This window comes from Carassius gibelio, chromosome B6, assembly GCF_023724105.1.
Source record: "Carassius gibelio isolate Cgi1373 ecotype wild population from Czech Republic chromosome B6, carGib1.2-hapl.c, whole genome shotgun sequence".
NCBI classification, from domain to species: Eukaryota; Metazoa; Chordata; class Actinopteri; order Cypriniformes; family Cyprinidae; genus Carassius; species Carassius gibelio.
The window spans coordinates 23,092,105-23,110,593 of record NC_068401.1 but is presented as its reverse complement, the minus strand read 5'-3'; the positions used below and the strand labels follow the sequence as shown (position 1 = coordinate 23,110,593).

Below are 18,489 nucleotides of genomic sequence, written 5' to 3'. Positions count from 1 at the left end.
CAAACCAGAGGTAAATTAGACATAAAATATTTTTTTTTTCCCATCAGACAATGGCAGTTCTTGCATAAGTAGCAGGAGGAAGACACTGTTTACTTTACTCTCCCAATTATAGAGGCTTCAAAAGTGTTTTAGCCGGGCAAAATCAAATTGGAGCTGACACGCTTGGCAAGCCATTCTGAACGGGATTTCTTGCTGTTTGTAATTACGTATTTAAATTTTCAGCTAATTCGCCTTTGCTTTCTTTTTATATTGCCGTTGTCAGAGCCCGAGGAATATTGAATAGTTCTGAAGATCTAGGGCTGATTCTGACACGGACTTGAGGAGAAAACATTCTCAATCACTGACTCAGTGATCTGTAGCTAGAGAAAGAGCAACAATGGCAAGATGTGAGACAGAAGGGCTTTCCTGTGTGTGTGTGTGTGTGTGTGTGAATGTTTCAATGCCAGCTCTCGCTTTTCCTCTCGCAGACACATCAATCAAAGTGTTAGTATAAGTTATAAATAAAACAGATGTTGGTTTAGCGTGTTTAATTTAGGTTTATACCCAGCACGGCAGCACTGGTCTGACCCAGACCTGTTTTGCATTGGCAGGCAAAACGGAAAAAGAGACAGGAGGCTGCCAATGCCAAAATGTTGGAGGCGGAAAAGCGAATAAAGGTCAGTTTTGTGAGTGAGAAGAGATGCTACACACCTACTCTTGCGCACTATGAATCATCGCCGTGGAACCCCCACCACCACCACCCAAAGAAACTTTCCTTGCTCTCACCTACCCCGGCGAACCATTAACATTCCTCGGCCACAACAAAGGCGCAGAGACTGTTTGACTGATGTCTGCCGGCCTGTGGGGGAAAATTAGCTCTGACATCTGGATTTTTGCTGTTGTTGTTTAAAATGAAAAATCTTTTTATGTCTTGTACACATGGGGCCCACACTAGAATACACAACCTGCTTTAAATAGCCTCCCTTATTTAAATGTTTTTTTTTTTTTTTTTTTGAGTGTTATGGCTTTTAGTCATGTCGGTTAACTTTGCAGCCATCTTGTATCAAACGTAGGCTTTTGAAATGCACAGACTTAGGGCAGTATGATGAAAGTGTATAACAGTATACGAGGATCTAGTTATTTTGTGGAAAATCGCATGAAAAAAATTTCATTGAATGGGGTTATTTATTCTTTATTAAGAAATAAATAACTTTTAAATACCTTTACATTCTTTAAAAAGTAAATAAAAATGATACAAAAAGTGACAGTACAGACCTTTACATTTATACAAGAAATTCAAATAAATCCAGTTTTTTTTTACTTTCTATTTATAAAAGGGAATCCTTTTTTTAAAAAAATATTAAGCTCATAATGATTTTAAACTGTACTAATCTTTCATTATGTTTTAATAAAATAAAAAGAGCATATGATACTTTCAGAACTTTTTCACCATTTCTTTCATTTGAAGTTTCTTTTGTCTTCTCTTTGATAAAATAACAAGGTTTCCTTAATAAAGTAAAAATATAATTTTTTATATAAAATTATCATATTATAATTATTATATTTTTAATATTTATATCATATTAAATATATAATTTTGTTATATAAACTATCATATTTAGGGATCCATGGCATTAAAAAAAAAGTTTCTTTTTGGATCAATCGTATGTAGTATTGTAGAGTTCTGTATATGCCACCATACCACTCAGCACTAGACTTTGTCTTAAGGGAAAATGAAACCAAAGTTAATGACTCATCTTATTTGCAGGGACATGTAGGATTGTGAAGATAGTTGACTTGTTCTTTAAAACTCTTCATCTGCTGATAGCATGTTTAGGTAAAATATCACATATACCTCGCATGACTTGAGTTACCATTTATATACAGATGACTGCATTCTTACGCCTCATGGTTAGGACAGAAGGCCTAGACAGGGTTCTGATTGATGGTTTCTTTTTAGACAATCGTAATGAGTGTTTTGGTGTAGCATTGAATCGTTGTTATGTTTTGTGTTTGTAGGAGAAGGAGATGAGACGCCAACAGGCTGTTATTCTCAAGCACCAGGTCAGTCAGCACTCTCATAAATAATAGGTCTCGTAATGGCCATTTATATAGTAGTAGTGATTTTTGCTACAAAATGCAGGAGAAGGGGAGACAAAGAGTATGTTTTTCTTGTAGAGTTCACAGTAACCATGTGAAATGCAGTGCATTATGGGTTAAAAGTGTCCTTTAATAGATTTGTTCAGTCTATTCCCATGTAAGAATTGGCAAGTCTCTTTCTGCTGTTTCTCTCTGGTTAATTTCCATGCTTTTTGGGAGTGGGATCTGTCTCTTTGGGGTTACAGGCTGAAGTTTTGAGTTTGTTTATTTTTGTCTTTTCTTTTTAAATGACGCTGTGATTTGTTTTCTGTCTTATAATACTCTGCCAACTCTCTCTCTCAGGAGATGGAGAGGCATAGACTAGATATGGTATGGGTATGTTTCATCTTCTGTACATCTAACACTCGCATCGTGAATCCTGGTTGTGATATGATGTCATAGCAGCACATTTTTAAATGTAGCACTGGCTGCTGTCAAAACTACATTTTCCTTCTGCATGGCTTTTCAAGCAAAAAAAGAGAACAAAAGAAAAAAACTGCATCGCCTACATCTGCTATGCGTGTCAATGAGAGAAAACCGGCTTTGATGCAGCAGGCCTGTGCCTTGTTTGTGTGTGTGTGTGTGTGTGTGTGTGTGTCTGTGGAGCCTGTTGAGTACATACTCTCATTGGTGGAAAGTGCCACACACTCTCATTCCACGTGTAAATTCACCCCAATATTGTGCAGTATTAAAATGTGAAAATGTGAGTGTTGGTGTGTATGTATGTGTGTGTGTGTGTGTGCGTGTATGTATGTTGTGACTCTTTGTCAAGATGTTGCATTTGCACTGTGCTGATTGTCCTGCCTGTGAGGTCATCAGTACAGGTCAAAGGTCATTGTGCCTGACCAGTGAGAGAATTTGAGGAAACTCACACTTCTCTCTGTTGTACATTCCATGCCATCTATGGGTCAGATATGAAGATTTCACACTAATTGGCTTTGTCCTTAAAGTCAACATGAGAGCATTCACAGCCCATTTTGCTTCCTTTATGTGATATTTTTCAAAGTAAAATATTTAACAAATTTGTGCAGCACTTAATTTTCCACTTCATTCCATAAGGAATTGATTGGATTTTAAAATACGTTCCATACCAGAATGGACCCATACCTGAACACAAAAAAAATTTGAATCAATATTTTGGCTTTCAGTTAGAGGTGCCCTCTGTAATTTTTAGCATTTTCAGATAAAGAAAGAAATAAAGAAAACCTTTACATGATTTGTAGATATATATTTATCAAGTACAATCAAATAAGATAAAGATTCTAGTCTTATCAGTAATGCAATAAAACTGAACCAAATACATCTCACTTCATCTTGGTTAAAGGGATAGTGAAAATTCTAGTCTTATCAGTAATGCAATAAAACTGAACCAAATACATCTCACTTCATCTTGGTTAAAGGGATAGTGAAAAAGTGAAAGTGAAGTAATGTGTGGAATCTGTGCTCTGTGTTTAAACCATCCAAGTGTGAACACACATGCACACACTCACCATGAACACCCGGAGGTGGTAGGTGGAAGAGAGTGCTGGTTATTTACTCCCCCCACCTACAATTCCTGCCTGACCTGAGACTCGAACCTACAACCTTTGAGATACAAGTCAGACTCTCTAACCATTAGGCCCTGACTGCCCCCACAATAAAATGAAAACACTGTCATTAGTCCCCCTCATGCTGTTCCAAACTCCTAAGGCTTTTGTTCATCTTCGGAACACAAATTAAGATATTTTTTATGAAATCCGAGAGCTTTCTGACCCTGAATAGACAACAATGCAACTGACATAATCAAGGTCCAGAAAGGTAGTAAGGACATTGTTAAAATAGTCCATGTGACATCAGTGGTCCAAGATTAATTTAATGAACCTACGAGAATACTTTTTTTTGCACAAAGAAAACTGAAATAACTACTTGATTGAACAATTTCTTCTCTTCCTTGTCGGTTGTAATTACAGTTGAACTACTGATGTCACATGGACTATTTTAACAATGTCCTTATTTACCTTTCTTGGGCCTTGAACAAGTCAATTGCATTGCTGTGTATGCAGGGTCAGAAAGCTCATCAAAAATATCTTAGATTGTTTTCCAAAGATGAAAGTTCTTACCAGTTTGAAATGGCACAAGGGTGAGCAATTATTGACATAATTTCCTTTTTTGGGTGAACTATCCCTTTAGCACCCTTGTTTCTAAACAATTTAATTTGTAAATCTTTTAAGTTTGACTGCAAAGTGGGTATCGGTAACTGAAACTCGCGTGATTCCACATCCACACCACTAGATGTCAGTATGACTCCAAGACACTGGTAGCGCAGCATAAACAACAAATTACTGAGTGCACATTTAACATTGTCCAACAGTCAGTGAGTTCTTGGTAATCTTTAGCCATAAATTAGGAATTTGCCACTGTTACATTTTAAAGAAAGATATTAAGTAAGACCTGAAAATTATATTAAGAAAGTAAATAGGGTCAATTATGATTTCATGTTGACTTTATATTCATAATAACAGTGATATAGCTACATGCTTCACTGTAAGGACAGGACATTGAGGCTGAGGGAAATCTGATTATTTTCCCTTGTTAGCTCGTAACAGTAGCTACGCTAATCTAACTCAAGATGCACCGACAGCTTTCCTCCTCTGACCTGCCCATTACATCTGTGGCTTTTCTTTTCGCTCTTTTGTTCCCGTCTGATCAGATGTAACACACGTTTTTGTGGCTGCCTCATCCTGGCCATAGCAATATGTCCGTTTTACACCTACTTTTCTCTCTCTCTCTCTTTCTGTGCAACATGCTAAACCACGCTGATCAGTTTTATCGTCTGTCTCTGGCTTTCATATTTTGTTTGTTTTCTCTGTGTGGATCTGTATGCTCTGCTTTCCTCCACTGAACGATGGAATCATTCTGTCTTTTCAGGAGAGGGAGAGGAGGAGACAGCACGTTATGCTAATGAAAGCCGTGGAGGCTCGGAAAAAAGCTGAGGTGTGCAAAACTAAATAAATAAATAAAGGAACACTGTCCTTCACCACTCCGCTCTCCTCTCTGCACCTCAATGCTTTCTCACGTCACGTCTACCTGCTCTGCTACATTTCCTGAATGTGTTTCACCAAATAATTTTGATGTAGTTTGATAAAGCACCCTAAACTTTCCTCATTCTCCAAAACAAAGTTTTCTTGTAGAGCATAATGCCCTAATGTCAAACACGCCTGATGTAGCATCCAACTGGTTAGTAAAGTCTTTCTTCCACCCCACAGGAGCGCGAACGCCTCAGGCAAGAGAAACGTGATGAGAAACGCCTCAACAAGGAGCGGAAAATGGAGCTCCGGAGGCTGGAGCTGGAGATGATCCGTGAGATGAAGAAACCCAATGAAGACATGTGTTTGACAGATCACAAGGTAAGGGAACTGAATATTGTACAAGTTTTGCATCATTTAAAAGTCAACTTTAACAATCATTTATGAACCCTTTATATAGAATGCTTGTTGTAAGATTATCTTTTAATTAATAATCCATTAACATAAAGACTCATCCAATCAGAACTCTCAGAGGTATGATGTCATACATATCCTAATCTTACTAATGCTCTTCACAGGGAATTCACCCGAGACAGAATACTGCCGCCTAGTGGTAATAAACATAGCATTTAAAGAAAGTTAGTAGCTTACGAACTTACATTTTGTGAAAGACCTCATTCTTAAAATATAATGGCTGCTGCATAATTTCATGTATAAAGACCCATTTTTACAGTGTGAAAAAATTATTATTGTCGTACTGTACATACAACATGTTTCCATAATTAAGTTGCTTTTATATTGTAACTGTTCTAAAGACAAAACTAATTATTATATCATTATCTAAAACAGAGGTTTGTGATGAAACTGCAGGGGGTTTATGAGTTGATGAAAAGCTTAATTATATCTTATGTAAAATTAAAATAAATATATGGGGCTGCGCAATAATTGCGATATAACTTAGTGTCATATTAGTAATTGCGATAAAGGCTGCAGTGTTCTTAAATAACTGATTGTAATAATCTGATGTGCTGCGTGTTTCAGAGTAAAGCATGCAGTGCAGTTCATTTTTTATTTTACAGTGCAATTGTAATTTACTGTACTGTATATATTTGACATCATTTTTTTATATTTAGAGTTAATATTGCTACTATGAATTATCATTATTATTAAAACACCTAAAATGTTTTTTACTTAAGTAAATAGTTTTTTATATACATTTTTTATTGATTATGTATTTATTGACCTGAATTAGAAAGACCACAAACAAACTCATATATGAATAAATAAATAAATAAATATTAACATGATTGGTATGGTGGCTGTATTGGCATTAGAAGGAAATGTTGAATCACATGAACAAAATCAGTTTAGAAAACATATATTGCAAGATTTGTGCAAAAGAAGCAGACTTTATTCTATTCTTATCAGATTTCATTGCTCAATTGAAACATGATGTTTACAAACATTTTGTCTCACTTGTTTCTCTATATTTCTCTGTGCCTCTATAGCCCCTTCCTGAGATTCCTCGTATCCATGGTCTGGTTCTTCCTGGGAGTGTGTTTGCGGACTGTCTGATGGTGGTGCAGTTCCTGCGGAGCTTTGGGAAGGTCCTGGGCATGGATCCCTCAGAATTGCCCACTCTGGGTATACTGCAGGAGGGACTGCTCAACCTGGGCAACAGCATGGGGCAAGTGCAGGACCTGTTGGTCCGCCTACTCTCGTCTGCTGTGTCTGACCCAGGATTGCCTCAAGGACACAGGGTGAGGAGGAAATGCCTGGAGGTTACTTCAGTGTGATTGTCACTAGCAATAAGTGTACTTTCAGGCCTGTTTACACCTGCTATTAACATCTGTCTCAAGTGACCCGCTCACAAGTGCTCAGCAGAGACACATTTCTGTTTACATCTGGTATTAACATGCGTCCCCTGTGAGTGCTTGTGATCAAACTTAATCGAGGAAAGGGCCTCTGGTTTAATGAACACATAAATCACTTACTTAGTGTGCCCCTGCATACAGTATGAATGATCTGTCTTTTTTCAGTTTAAAGTATTCGCAGAATTGCAACTGTTCCCTCTTCTCCATCAGGCTAAGTCTATCTTGGGTGACCACCTGACCAATGTGGGTCTGAATCGGGACAATGTGTCTGAGGTTTTGCAGCTGTACATGGAAGCTCACTGCTCTCAGACTGAGCTAGCTGATCTTACTCTGAGTCTGAGGACCAAAGCCTTTCAGGCCCACACGCCGGCTCAGAAAGCCGCTGTCCTGGCCTTCCTGGTACATGAGCTGTCCTGCAGTAAAAGCGTGATCAGGTAAAAAAAGAAGAAATTCCACTTATGTTTTCAGAGTTCAGCTGCAGTGATTGATGTTTACATTGGTACAGAGATGCCATTTTTTTAGTTTTCATAATATACTGTATACACTAAAGCACAATTTTTCAACCTTGATGCAATAATACATAAAGAACAGTTAACCGATTTTTACATCAAAAATTCAAAGTTGTTTTATATATATGCTGCATAGACTATTAACTGAATAACATGTTAACAAGACCTTTTAAAATAAGGCAAATCGATATTTTGTTTAATTCAAACAAACAATGTATTTTTGGAGAAATATGTTGCATCCCTTTTAACATTAATTCACGATAAACTAATAACACCTCTGCAAGACATTCTCAAACTCAAATGATTCATGTTTGGACTAGAGATTCAATTATAAAAGTGATACCTGCATATTATCTATCAGGGCTGCCTGGGCAATATGAAATATGCATCTTGAAGTAATAGCGCATTAAAGAGGCAGTGGAGAGGTTATACAGTATGACGGTCACAGAGTTTTTAAGACTTAACGCATGTGAACACAGGAACCTCAACTGCTTGGGTTCATCATGTGACATTATTACACGTACATCTGGTATCTACTTAAATTGGAAATAAAGTTAAAGCACTAAAATTAGTAACTGGGAATAAAAAATAAAAATAAAAATAAACCTTTATACTAATATATTTTTTATATATAGTTTTTGTGGCATAAAAAAATTAAAAAGCACATAAACATAATAAAAATTCTAATAAATTTGAACAATGATTAATTATACTAAATAATTAAATTATTAGTTATAATACTAAAATAATACTGGTATCTACAGGAGTATAAAACTGTTTGTGTGTTTTTGCAGTGAGATCGACAAAAGCCTGGAGCACATGAACGTGCTGAGGAAGGACGAGTGTATTGTGGAGGGCAAATTGAAGAAGTGAGTACCAATATTTCTGCCTGATTTATGCAAACATGATCGCTGTATTTCAGGACTTCTCTACCTACAGACTGCATTTTCAGCTATAATAGATGTCAGAGATTTGGATCTTACTAGGCATTAAACACAAACAATGTTTCCCTTTACTGACTGTAATAGCTGTGCATTGAATGCACATATCTTAGTTTTGTCACTAATCAGAATTTCTGCATATGTTCATGCAGAATGAAAACAATCTACGCTAAACGGACAGGGAAACGTGAAGCAATCACTGGAGGGGAGGAGCCTCAGGCTGCGGGTGGCTCCGCCATTGGTCACAAGCGCAAGAGGAAGCCAGGGGATAGTGATGACGATGATGATGAAGATGAGGACAGTGAGGATGCAGGGGATGAAGATGAAGATGAGGAGGAGGAAGAGGCTAAAAAGGGAAAAAAGGTGGAGACGTGTGATGAGGTAAAAGGCCTTCTTTTTAAATGCAGTTTCATACTTTACATTTCAAACATTTCATTAATTTAACTTTATCTAGCAGACATTTTTATATTGATCGAGCCTAAATATGTGTCTGTGTGTGTGTGTGTTTGTGTGTCAGGATGAGGGAGACCCAGCCACAAGTGTTGAAGAGCTGGAGAAACAGATTGAGAAGTTATCAAAGGTAAATTCAGATGTCATAATTTATAGCTGAATGATTTAGGGAATCCCCCCCCCCCCACTGATAAAATTTATGGTTGCAATTTAATTAATTTTTTTTTTTAAAGGATCAGGTTTACTGTGCTTGTTTTTAGGGCCATGCAATTTTGTAATTATATATCAATATAACTATAAAATCGAAATAATGAAAATTATATTTAAATTATTGTTTTTATTATTTTTATATGATTAATAATAGTACTAAATAAGAATATGAAACAAAATAAGAAATATTACTATTGTGTTATTTTATTTTAAAAAACAAGTATGTAAGAAAAATAGTAGTACTACTACAAATAATTGAAATAATTACCGTATTTTTCGGACTATAAGTCGCACCTGAGTATAAGTCGCATCAGTCCAAAAATACTTCATGACGAGGAAAAAAACATATATAAGTCGTACTGGACTATAAGTCGCATTTATTTAGAGAACCATGAACCAAGAGAAAACATTACTGTCTACAGCCGCGAGAGGGCGCTCTATGTCTTCAGTGTAGGCTACAGGAGCACTGAGCATCATAGAGCGCCCTCTCGCGGCTGGAGACAGTAACGTTTTCTCGGTTCATTTCTCTCGGTTCATGTCAAATTAATTTTGATAAATAAGTTGCAGCTGACTATAAGTTGCAGGACCAGCCAAACTATGAAAAAAAGTGCGACTTATAGTCCGGTAAGTAGAAAAGTATAACTTATATTTATGTTTTAAGCATTAAAGCAGTGGTTTTCAACCTGTGGGTGGTATTGCAGGTGGGCCGCCAATTATTTTCTGTTCATTTCCAGTCCATTCTAGGGCTGTGCGATTAAAAGAAAACGTCCTAACTCCAGGTTCACACACTGTCTGTGATGAGCCTTTTTTCTGAGCCAATGTTGACGGATCAGAGCGTTCTCACTGCGGTAAAATGATAGAAATAAAAACGTGCGAAAATAATTCATGTCTAACACATGAGAGCATAGAGTGAATTTGTTAGTGAACAGGATGCAGTTTAAGTGAGAGGAGACACGTTTTAAGTGTGCACACTCTCTCCTCGCAAAGCAGCGTGTATCTGAGCAAGCACGACCGGTTTTGTGACAGAGCAAAGGAAATCTGCTGCGAACAGAGAGATTCGCACTCGTGCATTATTTTAATGTGCTTTCGCGTTATATTTATGCACTCTCACTGCTGACCGCATACACATACTGTATACACACTGCAAACACCTCAGGCACCGCTACAATTAATGAGCTCTATGAACAATGCATGGCAAAAAAGAAAAAAAAGTCCCTGTATAAAGGAATTTTTTTTTTTAAATTTTTTTTGCCACAAGTCTATACATTTTTTTTACATCTTCACTATAGTGATAATTTTGACGTATGTCTGTTCTAGAGATGTTACAACTTTCTGATAAAGCTCTGATTGGTTTTCTTTTGGAAATATGTTTCAAATTAATCCTGAATGCATTTATGACTGTAAAAGCACAATTGCAAAATTGATCAAAAAAATTGCGATAGTTTTTTTTTTTTTTTTTGTACATTTCGCACAGCCCTAGTTTATTCAATAAATATAGTTTAAAATCTAGCTTCTGAGTACTAAGTTATTAACCCAACAATAGCGGGGTCAGTTAATTTTTTTGAAGTGGGCCGTGCAAACATATGTGTTTGGTTGTGTGGGCCGCGAGTTGAAAAAGGTTGGGAACCACTGCATTAAAGCATCAAGTTATTATTTTTATTTTTATTTTTAACTCATTTGCTGAAAACAGTTTATAATATGGTTGGTGCATATTGTGTCTTAAATTTGCATTATAAATGACCAAACTGAGAGCAGATATGGAAATGAGCCACTTTGAGACACTTAAAACACCAGATATGCTGATATGCTGCTCGCGTGTAAATGAACACAGTGGCACACTTCACTCTGAAACACACAGTGCATATATTTATTGAAATAAATTGCAGACTTTGTGATTTTATAATTGCACAAATCCATATTGCAATTTCAATTCATTGTTGTGCCCTATTATAATTACATATTTTGTTCCACAAAATGTGCATTTCTGTGTGAGTACAGCAGCAAAACCTGATCCGTCGGAAGCTGTTTGAGTCGTCTCACGCCCTGCGGTCCATGTCGTACGGGCAGGACCGGTACCGCCGCAGATACTGGGTCCTCCCGCAGTGTGGAGGAGTTTACATAGAGGGGTTAGAGAGTGGAGAAGGTGAGTCCGCGTGCCCATCACTCCCTCCATAAATGCATTCGCATACAGCCGCACCATTAATTTTACACTAAATATGTTTTCCTTCTGTCTCATGTAGGGGTCGAGGAGTTGGAGAAAGAACGTGAGAGGCTGAGAAACTTTCCAGTGCGGGTCAAAGAGGAGCCTAAGGAGGAAGTTCTGCAGAATCATCAGCATGACGAGATACAGGGGGCTCTGAAGGAGGAGGTGAAACAGGAGGAGGAGAAGCCCAACGATCCTAATCACGAGGCAAATAAAGAACTGCGCTCCTCCCCACTAATAGACCACCAGGAAACAGAGGTTGTGACCACGCCCCCTCAACCTCCAGAGCTCCACCCCTCACAAAGCCCTCAGTGTCAGGAACTGCCTCGCACACCTGTTGGGGCCAAGGGGCTCTGCCACACCCACAACGGCTGCCCAGCAACAGTCGCTATGGAAACTACATCAGCATCATCTCCAGCTCACTCTCCAACTACCTCCAAGCTGACAGAGGCCAGCAGCCCAAGCGCAGAGCACACAATCCCTCCTCCTCTGCAGCTGGGCATCCCTGCGCACATCCTGCAGCCGCAGACTCAGCTCCTGGCCAACGACCAGCTGCTCAAGGTCCTCAGCGAGCGCAGTGGGCACTGGTTTAGCCTGCTGCCTCGCTCGCCCTGCGACGACACCTCCCTCATCCAGCCGTCGGCACACCCACAGTCCTCACCCGGCAGCAACACCCCCAGCACACGGCCCAAAACGCCACCTCCACCATCTACCTCCTCTTCGCACCATCACCTGCTTCCCCTTTCTGCATCTGCAAGCCCTCTGAACCCCTCACCTGGTGGGATCAGCAACCTCAGTTTGCAGGTAATTACCCATCCTACTTGAAATATATATTTCATATTTACAGTGTGCAACATGATAAAGTGACAAGTCATAAATCTCTTTCAAGGTTATTAGCACTTTTGTCCTAACCAAGATATTGTGTAGTTGTTGGCATTCTTTTTCTTTCACATTACTTTAGGTTGCTCCACACACAGTGATATCTCAATGGCCCAAAGTCTTGCTTCACATGGCTATTTGAGATATGCGGTAGAAGTGTGATGATGATGTGAATGCTCGAACTTGTTCTGATTGGTTGTGATTGTATAATGTTGCACCAAATTGAAAATCTAAAACCAAAAATTCTGAAACTAAAATAAAATATATTTAAAATAGCTATCAAACTGATGTTATAATAACACAGTTACCTGATTGATGTTCTTCCTTTATGTGAATTTCTGTAACAAACAGAAATTAAATTAATGACTGCATTATAAAAAGTTATGCTTGTGTCACTCTTCAAAGTAATGTAGTTTTAAACAAACTCAAGTCAGAATTAAATATCACATCGTTTTACTATTTTGTTCATTTACACAACTTTTCTGGATCTAGAAATCACACATTTAAAATTAGGCTTCTTTATATATTTGACCCTGGACCACAAAACCAGTCATAAGGGTCAGTTTTTCAAAATTGAAATTTATACAAATAAAATAAATAAAATAATCTGAATGCTGAATAAATATGCTTTCCAATAATGTATGGTTTGGTAGGATAGGATACAACTATTTGAATATCTGGAATCTGAGGGTGCAAAAAAATCCAAATACTGAGAAAATCACCTTTAATGTTTTCTAAATGAAGTTCTTAGCAATGCAAATTACTAATCACAAATTAAGTTTTGATGTATTTAAGGTAGCCAATTTACAAAATATCTTCATGGAACATGTTCTTTACTTAATATCCTAATGATTTTTGGCATAAAAGAAAAATTAATAATTTTGACCCATACAATGTATTTTTGGCTATTTTGGCTACAAATATACCTGTGCTAATTAAGACTTAGTACTCCTGGGTCACATATACAGGTTTTTCCAAACAGTTGTACATTAGGTCAATTAAAATGAAAGGAGATAAAATTAGGAAATATCTTGATTTTAATGTTTGCTTTCTCTTATTTTAAGATTATAGACCCCTAGTTGAGAAGCACTGATCTAGGGATGTAATGGTATGAAAATTTCTTAGCACGATTATAGTAATCAAAATCATTTGAATAATTCCCTTAGCACTCTTTTACAACCTCCCAGCTTTTCAGCCCTGTTTTGACTACACTGCTGTGCACACCTGAGACTGTTACTGAAAACTTTATGCATCATGCTGGACAGTATTCATTAAACGCCAGTTGTTCAAATCGTGGTAATCTAATATGGTTTTAATGATAATAAAAATATGAAACGGTAATACTAACCGTGGGGAATTTTATCATGATTTATCGATACATTCCTACACTGATCTAAATAATTTGGATGCTCATCATGTATCTCATGCATTCTCATTATCTCCTCCTAGGTAAAGCCAGGTGGAGCTCTGATCGGTTTGCCTTTGGGCAATTGGTCCGGTGGGGTCATCAGCCCCAATCTCCCCCTGTGCAGCAGCCCTCTGCACATGTATCCCTCAGTGGAGGGCAGCGCCAGCCCCCTGCTGGCACCCAGCGTCTCAACCAGCAAAAGTGGTTCTCCTGTTCCCACTGGGGAGAAGCTTACATCTGCTTCTTCTCCAATGGCACTGGAACATCCTAGAAACCACGACCACCCTGAAGCCCTGCCCATACCAGAGGGTGAGTGCAGTACCATCAACTAAATCACTCAGAAATAACACAAACAAATGCTACTCCACCTAGCTGCTAAACAATAATGTTGCACTTTCAGATTTTACTTTTCTCAACAACGAGTCATTAGTCAAGTTTTGTTTGCGGTCGTTGATGGAAATGTTGTTGTCTGATTGGCAGACATGCTGCTGGGCTGGTGGAAGGTGACAGACATGGAGGAGCTGAAAGCGTTAGTGAACGCTCTTCACAGCAGAGGCATCCGAGAGAGAGCCCTGCAGAAACAGCTGCAGAAATCCATGGAGCTCATTGCGCAGACCTGTAACAAGAACCGGGAGGGTGAGTGGAATCACTGAAATATCACAATGTGCTTTTGTGTGTTTTATCTTACAGATTTAGCCATGAAAACAGTTCAAGCATACAAAGGCTGCCAGATACTGTTAATTTATCGCTAACCCATTTTAATATATTAACACGGTTACCTAATTTGTCATAAAATGATTGAAAAAGACCTTCATAATGTTTCTTTTTAGATGACATCCAAGGAAAACTTATCACGAAACGAAATATCTTTTTTTTTTTTTTTGATTACTTCCATAAAAGTTTATGGTAACACTTAATTTAAAGGGATCGTTCACTTAAAAATTAAAATTGTTGTAATTTGCTCACCCTTTACTTGTTCCAAACCTGAATGAGTTCTTATAGTAAACATGAAAGAAGATATTTTGAAAAATGTTGGTAACCAAACAGTTGACGGTAGCCATTGACTTCCATAATATGGAAAAATATACTATGGAAGTCAATCGCTACCGTCAACTGTTTGGTTAATAATTTTAGTAAATGATGACAGAACATGCAGTGTTACAGCGTAATTATACATTAAGTACTGAGTAATATTAATTAACAACATACAATTGGTTTAGGGTTAGTTGTATTTAATTATGTAAACATTTCTGGTATAACTGATGTAAGAAAAAGTAACAAGCTTGCTGTAAAAAAAAAAAAAAAAGAAAGTGTTTCCCAGTATATTTTTTAAAGAAATGAAATGTGAGCGCATTTCTCCAAATTCCAATTTGAGGTTAACTGATTTATAAAGCAAATCTAATAAATCAGAATAACCACAATTTACTACCAGACTTGTTTCCAGTCATAAATAATATTCATAAAAACACTGTCTAACCGACTCAGCCGAGCATGCAGTTGTCAGAATGAGCTGAAATGTACTGGGATGTGCTTTAGGGCTGTGATCTCTCCTGGGGTCTCATGGCTGTCTTATTTTTTGTTTGCAGTGGCAGTTATGGAGGTCTCAGAGCTCGACGAGGGCCAGGTTTCGGTGGAGACGCTGCAGGACTGGTGCGTGGAGGAGCAGGCCATGGAGACTGACATCGCTCTGCTGCAACAGGTGGAGGAGCTGGAGCGCAAAGTCACGTCCGCCAGCCTGCAGGTCAAGGTGAGTGTTTGTACAGCTTCCAGAAACACATCAAATCGTTGTCATTTCTTCTACTAACCTATACCCCACAATCCTTTGCTTCTCAGGGCTGGACATATCCTGAACCACAGTCTGAAAGAGAGGACCTGGTCTATTATGAGCACAAGGCCCTCCCCAAGCCCCGCCCTGGGGCGGAGTCTCAGGAGGAGCGAAGCTCGGAGAAAGGCCTGATCCGTCGACCCAGCAATCCGCTGGACATCGCAGTGACGCGATTGGCAGAGCTGGAGCGTCACATCGAGAGAAGGTACCTGCGGAGCCCCTTAGGGACCACCATCCAGATCAAACTGGATAATGTGGGTACAGTCACTGTCCCCGCACCTGCTCCATCCACTAGCGCTGGAGGGGAAGGGTAGGTCATCCAGAATGCCAGCCTTCGTCTCTACTCCTCCTCATCCTCCCCCTCCCCCTCTCTCTGCTGGCTGGGGCTTCTCTGCTCGTCCGTCCATCCGTTCTCACCCTGGCTCCGGTTTCGGGTTTTGGTTCTTGTGCTGTGTTTCATTTTTTTTTTCTTCCTCTGCCCCCTTGCCTGCACCTTTCTTGTTTTTGGATGCATGGTTTTAATCAGCAGTGCACAGACGGAGTTCAGAAACATCAAAACTTGATTTGTTTTCTAATACTTCTAAGTGCATGGTACACACAGCTCTCCGTCCTCATGTATGGCTATGCCACTGAATTGTATCACACTATATAATATGTGTGTGTGTGTGTGGGTGGGTGTTGTTAAAAGCTCAGGGTCTCAGCCAATCAATTTTACTATAGACAAATTACAGGCTTGAAATAAACCCGCTCTCTGATGAGTGTGTTGTGTTTTTGTGTATCGCAGGGGAGAGGAAGAGATTGCTCCGGGGATGAAGCTGTGGCGAAAGGCGCTGAGTGAGGTACGCAGCTCCTCTCAGCTGGCCATGTGTCTACAGCAGCTCCAGAAATCCATCGCCTGGGAGAGGTCCATCATGAAAGTGGTAAGTCATGTCTTGCACAAGCCAAAGGGTTCACTGTTTTTATGCATCTACAATATATGTTGCAGTTGTCATACTTGTATGCCTGTTTGTGAGTGCAGTACTGTCAGATGTGCCGAAAGGGTGATAATGAAGACCTGCTTTTGCTGTGTGACGGCTGTGATAAGGGGTGTCACACCTATTGCCACAAACCCAAGATAACAAACATCCCAGAGGGAGACTGGTACTGCCCTGCTTGCATCTCCAAGGTAACTGCCTCCAGTTCACATCACCATGAGTACAAGTCCTTATTTGCTGAGGGGCATGTCTCTGAGATGATGAGCTTATGTCTGTATGTGTGCATGTTTTATATATATATATATATATATATATATATATATATATATATATATATATATATATATATATATACGATTTTTTTATTATTTATTTGAATAAAAATATAGTACAAACATTGATTATTGTTAAATATTTTTAAACACTTTTCTATTTTAATATCTTAGCATTTTATTGATTTCTGTGATGCAAAGCTGAATTTTCAGCATCATTACTCTAGACTTTAGCGCAACATGATCCTTCAGAAATTATTCTAAAATGCTGATTTGGTACCCGAGAAGTATTTCTTATTATCAATGTTGAATACAGTGGAGCTGCTTATAATATACTGTTTTTTTGGAAACTTGTGTTACATTTTTTCAGTGTTCTTAATGAATAGAAAGTTCAAAAGAATAGCATTTATTTAATATTAAATTAAATGTATGCATTTAGCAGACGCTTTTATCCAAACCGACTTACATTGCATTCAAGCTAACAATTTTCTCCTAACATCTGTCCCCTGGGATTCGAACCCCCAACCTTGCGCTTGCTAAAATAGTGTTCTACCACTTGAGCTACAGGAACACATATAATAATAATAATAATAATTATTTTCTTTTTTTGGGGGGGGGTTAACTGTATTAAAACAATGGTCTATTAAAAGGATTTGTATTTTTTGCATTAATAATAATAATAATAATGATGCCTGTGAGTTATAATTATGTACTCTTTATTTGAACTGTGTTCATGTTACATTATGAACCTGTAAATCTGAACTAGTCCTGAACACTCTTTCAGGCAAGCGGTCAGTCACCTAAATCTAAGAAGACTCCGAATCGTACACCACCAGCCACTGGAGGAAAAAAAGCAACGGAAGCAGCAAAGAAAAGCAAGAAGCAGACTGAGACGTGTGAAGAAGAAGAAACCGCCACCAGCAGCAACAACAGCACCCCAAAGAAAGCAGGCACCAGCTCCACCCAGGCCAAGAAGAACACCTCCACCCCCCCAGCACCCAAACCAGACAGCCCTGCTTGTGTAAAAAGAGCCAAAACAGCCAGAGACAACAACCGGGACTTGGGCCTCTGCAGGTATCACCCGCATTCTGTTACTCTGTGTGTGTATTTCAGCGTTTGTTTTAATGCAGCTCTCATGTATGTTTGTATTTGTCAGGATTCTGTTGGCTGAACTGGAACGTCATCAGGACGCCTGGCCCTTCCTCACACCGGTTAACCTCAAATCTGTCCCAGGGTACCGCAAAGTCATTAAAAAACCCATGGACTTCTCCACTATCCGTGAGAAACTCGTCAGCAGCCAGTAAGTGTCTCTCACACGTTTTGAAAAATGTGAAAACGTAAAAGCTGAGAAGGTGGCGTGAAATACTGGAAGATGAAAATTAACCAAAATTTAATTTGAATAATATATGTATTTTTCATTAATATTAAAATAAATGCTAAATTGTATAAAACAAATATGTATAGTTAAAAGCATTTTATTCTGATTATTAAAAAATATTTTATGTATTAAGATTTTTATAAATGCTCTGGAACAAAATAAATATTGATAAGCATAAATATGAATGTACAGTATGAACAAATACACACACAATGAATAAATACACAAAAATATACACTATACGATTGAATGTATGTCCACATCACGAAAATAACAGCAAATAAGAATTATCTCCATGTATCCTCAAATAAAATACTTGTTAAATGTAAAAAAATAATAATAATAACATTTTTTAATGCCTAAATTAAAAAAATATATATATTAAGGCCTTTACACCAAAATAAATGACTGAGATATTAATAAAAAATAATAAAGCAAATAAA

General features: G+C 38.2%; 1 protein-coding gene across 22 annotated transcripts in view; it reads left to right on the top strand.

The window, feature by feature from the left end:
• baz2ba (bromodomain adjacent to zinc finger domain, 2Ba) overlaps nucleotides 1-18,489 on the top strand; it is a 79,006-nt gene that overhangs the window by 58,805 nt on the left and 1,712 nt on the right. For 2 of the 22 annotated variants that reach the window (XM_052559372.1, XM_052559375.1), the window contains 20 exons: nucleotides 591-656; nucleotides 1,999-2,043; nucleotides 2,422-2,448; nucleotides 5,026-5,091; nucleotides 5,364-5,504; nucleotides 6,632-6,883; nucleotides 7,208-7,431; nucleotides 8,301-8,375; nucleotides 8,600-8,828; nucleotides 8,965-9,027; nucleotides 11,106-11,250; nucleotides 11,348-12,114; nucleotides 13,639-13,906; nucleotides 14,078-14,233; nucleotides 15,184-15,344; nucleotides 15,431-15,627; nucleotides 16,207-16,342; nucleotides 16,441-16,587; nucleotides 17,453-17,742; nucleotides 17,825-17,968. In XM_052559372.1, the coding sequence (XP_052415332.1) occupies nucleotides 591-656; nucleotides 1,999-2,043; nucleotides 2,422-2,448; nucleotides 5,026-5,091; nucleotides 5,364-5,504; nucleotides 6,632-6,883; nucleotides 7,208-7,431; nucleotides 8,301-8,375; nucleotides 8,600-8,828; nucleotides 8,965-9,027; nucleotides 11,106-11,250; nucleotides 11,348-12,114; nucleotides 13,639-13,906; nucleotides 14,078-14,233; nucleotides 15,184-15,344; nucleotides 15,431-15,627; nucleotides 16,207-16,342; nucleotides 16,441-16,587; nucleotides 17,453-17,742; nucleotides 17,825-17,968 (3,599 nt within the window). Of the gene's footprint in view, nucleotides 1-590; nucleotides 657-1,998; nucleotides 2,044-2,421; nucleotides 2,455-5,025; nucleotides 5,092-5,363; nucleotides 5,505-6,631; nucleotides 6,884-7,207; nucleotides 7,432-8,300; nucleotides 8,376-8,599; nucleotides 8,829-8,964; nucleotides 9,028-11,105; nucleotides 11,251-11,347; nucleotides 12,115-13,638; nucleotides 13,907-14,077; nucleotides 14,234-15,183; nucleotides 15,345-15,430; nucleotides 15,733-16,206; nucleotides 16,343-16,440; nucleotides 16,588-17,452; nucleotides 17,743-17,824; nucleotides 17,969-18,489 lie in introns of all 22 variants that reach the window. The other 20 variants (XM_052559364.1, XM_052559355.1, XM_052559363.1 and 17 more) reach the window with 14 other exon arrangements.